General features: G+C 43.0%; 1 protein-coding gene across 1 annotated transcript; it reads right to left on the reverse strand.

The window, feature by feature from the left end:
• Positions 1-321: 321 nt before the first annotated feature.
• Positions 322-3,412, reverse strand: LOC102313044 (ras-related protein Rap-2b). Its single transcript, XM_005948555.3, has one exon. It carries the CDS (start codon positions 2,158-2,160, stop codon positions 1,612-1,614), a length of 549 nt encoding a protein of 182 aa, XP_005948617.1. The 5' UTR covers positions 2,161-3,412; the 3' UTR covers positions 322-1,611.
• Between the last annotated feature and the right edge of the window lie 2,115 nt (positions 3,413-5,527).

The following is a 5,527-nucleotide window of genomic DNA, read 5'->3' on the forward strand; positions in this document are numbered from 1 at the left end:
AATTATTGCTTTATCCACATAAAATTCAAATTCTTTTTCACTTGTCTTTGCTTTACTTTTAATTTACATTTTTTTTTAAATGATTAGCAAATCATAGCATCATGTTCTTATTTATTTTACAGCTCATCCTATACCCATTTCCGTGCACCACTACACAGTTCATATGTTATCAGTGATTTGTGATTATCAGTCGGTTGCTTATGGATTAATCAACTACCTGTTTCAGCCCTAAAGTTGTTTACAGTGAGAGTCAAATTGAAAACACCCCGAAAGTATAACGCATATACATATCCTCAGCACAGACGGGCACAGCACACAGCGTTACGTAAAATCTGTTTTGTATTACAAGTCTTCCAAACTGACAGCTGGATTGGCAGATTTGTCCAAAGAGAGAAATACAATTATGGTAAGTCAAAGAATGTCACATTTTAGAAAGGGAAAAAAACTAAACAAAACAGCTAGATAATACATACAGACATGGCTTCCATTCACTGAAACAGAATTGCAGTAGGTAAAGTTATTCTGTTGTTCTTCTTGGAGTAGTACCTCAAGAAACGGCCTGAATCTGACCCTTTGGACAGCAGGTCGAGGACAAGCGAAGCTTCCTTACAGTCAAGTAGGAAGAAGCGCCTCCCATTCTCAGCACAAGTGAAACTAGACTGTAAATTGAAAACTGCTAGAAAAGTTCTGATTGCCATCATGACTCACTGCAGAGGAAGTAGGGCTCATGAGTTGGCACAGTCACAGATTTCTTAGGAAGGCACTTGACACGGGGTCACGGCGTCCCCCATGCAGCGACAGCAATGCACTAAGGTCCTCGTTTGTGCACACTGGGGAGGGACACCGTCAGCTAAGTGCAAGTTCCACGATAAATCCACTTTCACCAAACCAGAGTCAAGGGGGGCGGGGAGAAAACATAAAAAATTGCTGGCAAAAGAACTCCACCACAGTCCACGGCTTCAGTATTAGCGGGTGGGTCTGTGCCTCTGGGATCACGCTTTACTGTCTGGAGAGATAACGTGACATTGATTCGAGCAACCTGTCCAAGGCTTGAGTGGTGACTGATAATTTAATCAGATTTGTATTTTTTGTTTTTTTTACACTTTCAGGCCTTCCAAAAAACCAAAAGACCCTAAAGGTAAACAATCCCATTTAAGCCTAGGGATTTGGTGTAGTAGCCCCAAAACACAAGAACAACCAGTCTCCAAGACAGAAGACCCCAGCCCAGAAGATATAAACAGTACAACTGAAAAGAAGAAAAAAAAAACACAAAAATAACCAGAAATCACGTGTCTCTTAGGTTTCACAATAAGACATCCCCACTGAGGCACATTTCCAGAGAAGTGTCATATACAAAGCTATAAAAAAAATCCCCAAACATTCAAGTACTTTTTCATGTAAACACTTTTCCAGAATATGATACATATTTGATTGTTGTCGTGGATTTTGTGTGTGTGTCTGTGTGTGTTTGTGTGCAACAATAAGACAACAGTGTGAGGAGAGAGAATACTTTTGCAAAAACAAAACAAAAAAGAAAGCCTGCAGGACAACTTTGAAAGCTCAAACAGCTCGGATGCACAGTTTCTGTTTGTTTGTTTGTTCGTTTGTCTTTTAGAGCACGACACATGAACAGCACTTGCCTCCACCGCTGGGGACATTTGTATAGTTCATCTGTCTGACTATCTCTGCAAACAGTTCGTCGACTGATCCTTTATTTTTGGCTGAAGTTTCCATAAACGGGCAGTTCCACTCTTGGGCCAGAGCCTTGCCCTCCCCGGAAGACACCTCTCTCTCCCCCTCCAGGTCCACCTTGTTTCCCACCAGGATCATGGGTACCCTCTCGTACCTCTTTACTCGGATGATCTGGTCTCTCATGGGCTTGATGTCCTGAAAGCTCTGCTGGTTCACCAGGCTGTAGACCAGAATAAAGCCCTGGCCGTTCTTGATGTACAGGTCTCGCATGGAGGCGAACTGCTCGGTCCCCGCCGTGTCCAGGATCTCCAGCACAGACGGGGACGAGTCCACCTCGATCTCCTTCCTGTAGAAATCCTCTATGGTGGGGTCGTACTTTTCGATGAAGGAGCCCGTCACGAACTGGACCGTGAGCGCGGATTTGCCGACTCCGCCCGACCCCAAAACAACCACTTTGTACTCCCTCATGGCCGCGGAGAGGTATATGTATATATATTCTTAAAAAAGAAAAGGCAGACACCTCCTTTTCCGCGACGAAGCCTCCTCTCTCTGCCACCCGCTGGCCAGCCCCGATGTTTTCAAGCCGAGCAGGCTGAGAAGGCTGCCCTCTGGCTCGGATAGGATTCAAATCCCACGCCGGCAAATCGCCCTCTCGTGCGCTGTAAGGGCCGCGGAGCACGGATCCGGGGAGAATGGCCGCTCCTGGGCATCAGCGGGCTCAATTAAGACACATTTTTGATAGCGCTGTATTGTGCAACGGCGGCCGTGAAGCGTGATCGCTTCACTGCTCTTGCATGGCGTTTCCTGCCCACATCCTGAGCAGCGTCAAAAGCCGAGGCTTCAGTTCCGTTTTCTTAAAGGAGCCGACACCCTTCAGTCACAGCAATCAGATGACCAGACAGAACGATACTGCAGTCGTATGCACGTCTGTGGCCCGATCGGCGTGACCTCTGCCCTCATATTCATATTCACGGTCACTGCTCGCAGCTGTAGACTCTGTAATTATGTGTCTGGTAATGGGATTATCCAGTTAGTCGGTAATCGGTGCGCATATGTCAGTGTGCGCCATGTGCGCCACATGGGCATAGATACATAGTTAACTGATCACAAAAGAAATCCAGTAGCTTGCAAAGCACGAAACATGAAACATAACAGGGCAGCAGGGAAGTGACGGAGTCACATCACTCAGTGCTGGCCCAGGGTGTTTGCATTGTATGCTTTGTGTGTTAAGTTTAGTGCAAAGGGTGTAATTATACACCAACAAGCAGTATGCACAATGCAAGAGTTGTAACCACTTTGCATAGTTTATAGGGAACGCTGGCACCGTAATCACACAAAATAAAATAAAAACGACTAAAATAAAATGTCAATGTGCATATGCATGGGGCTGCTAATGTGCTGCTAATCACAGTTATGCTGAAAAGTCAGTGTTTCTGTGTCCCCGCCCATTCTGTGATACACTGCAGAGCTGTGTGGCTCTTCTGTGCACTTCAAAATTCCCACATTTTCTTCCAGTTCCGTTTAAATAAATGCAAATGCGGGTGAATTATGTCATTTGTTGTTCCTCATCAGCTGCTATAACCTGAAAAGATCAAACCATCATGAGGATGTACGTCATAGCAGGGGCGATTTTAGCCCATTTTGGGGGGATGTTTCAGCACCCCCAAAATGAATCAAAGCACCCCCAAAGATTTCTTACCTTTCTGACAATATTTGCTGTTTGTGTGACACACTACTAAAAATATAAAAAGCATACAGTACTTGGTTGAGACGTAACATTTTAACAACAAAAGTATAGATATCCCCCCCGCCCCTCTCCCAAAATGGTTTGTTCCAGCTCGGCTCTCCCCTGCTCTGGCTCTAGCGCCGGTGCTGCCAGAGGATGTTGGCTGAGACATAGCAGAGCGGAGGTTTAAGTGCCTGGCTTAAAACAGGACATATTAGCTGCATTTAACCTTCAGTTACTCTTTATATAGTTAGGTAGGTGTCACACCATGTTTCTTTTTAGCTGAAAAACATTACACCCAGGTAACCTAAACATGGTAAAAAAAAAAATTGGCTTGCTTTTTTTTGGGGTTTTTTTGTTCCTAAGGACCCCAAAGCGCTTTACACTACATTCAGTCATTCACACACACATTCACACACTGGCAAGCTACATTGTAGCCACAGCTGCCCTGGGGCGCACTGACAGAGGCAAGGCTGCCGGACACTGGCGCCACCGGGCCCTCTGACCACCACCAGTAGGCAGACATGGGGTTAGTATCTTGCTCAAGGATATTTGGCATGCAGCCAGGAGGCAGCCTGGGATCGAACCACCTTCTGATTAGTGGCTGACCTGCTCTGCCACCTGAGCTACAATGTGTTTTCCCATGATATTTGCTACCCTACAATCCGTCCTGCTCTGTAGTAAAATCAGCGACATCTGACCGCCCTGTTGCTCCCATTGAAATTTATACAGCCTATTTAAAATCTAAAACTTAACATTGTTTTAGCCTACTGTTGTTGCCACTGTCCTGTTTGAAATGGAATGAGAGAAGCTGCTTATTTTGTCATATGTGCCTATATTAAACCCAGGAGCCACATTCAGGTAAACGTGTAAGAACAAATGATCTGTCAATCAAGAATAATGTTGGATCAGTGTTTCAATATTTATATATTTTATTAGATGTTCATGTGGTTTGGTTATTTGCCTTTTGGTTGAAAGTACACTGAGATAGGACTTTTTTATTAGTGATCTTAATAATATTTTTTTTCATATTAATGTAATTTTTTTTAATCTAATTGAATATAATCTATTTGTGTATGATTGTGAGTCCAAAGAGGGAGAGAGGAAAGAGGGGAACGTGAGGAGAAAGTACAAGGTCAGGAAGAACCAGGTAAGGAAACAGAGAGGGAACAGTGACAGGCACAACAGAAACTGTTAAACTGCTTGAGAGACTTGACCACCAAAAGTGATAGACAGATTTGCCAACCTCAAGGTGAGGCCACATAGGTTAAAATAAAAGAAAAATAAATCTGCAGAACCATAGTAGTATCTGCAGTAAAGATCTTTTCATACATTGTATACATTGTACCATAGGAAAAGTTGCCTCCATTATTATAATTGTTTTTTTATCAATATTTTGTACATTTGTACATTTCAAGGACTCTATTTTTGGAGTGTATTTTTATATATCTGTATTGTACTATACATACACATTAAAAGTGAACCTCTGTCCAAAAAATGCACTCAGTTTACTTCTCATTTACTATGAGCATCATTTCCCCCCAGTAATTAAGGTTAGGATATGTATTTTTTTTTTTAAATTCCAATCCATTCTTCATTTGCAGCATTTAAATAACCTTGATCAGATTTGATGGTTTTGTTACAGACTTTTAAAAAGTGTTTTGCTTTTCTTTTACAAATGTGGGGATTCAATTGTGTTAAAATGTACAAAACAGTGATGTCATGTTTTGTGACGAGGACCCAGGCACAGAGAGACTTGATGAATTTAAGAATCTTATGATTTAATAAAGAAATTTGCAGACTTGCACAGAGATGGTAAAATTATGATGACTGATAACGGAAACGAAGACAACGGAGGACGAGGACAGGGAGGAACAGGGGTTTAAATGCACCAAGGAGACAGTCAGAGAGAACTCAGGACAACTGGAGACATTTAAGGATGCAGGGACTGACAGAGACAGGGAAGAAGTATCATCGAGTAAAGTTTATCTTGCCTGGCTGGGCAGTGCTCAGCACCCCCAAAGCTCTGATCCTAGAATCGCCCCTGGGTCATAGGAAGTACAAATCACACAACACTGTTTTTAAAGCCTAAATCAACATAAATAAGAC

This window comes from Haplochromis burtoni, unplaced genomic scaffold (assembly GCF_018398535.1).
Source record: "Haplochromis burtoni strain Fernald_Lab_line unplaced genomic scaffold, NCSU_Asbu1 Contig_608, whole genome shotgun sequence".
NCBI lineage: Eukaryota > Metazoa > Chordata > Actinopteri > Cichliformes > Cichlidae > Haplochromis > Haplochromis burtoni.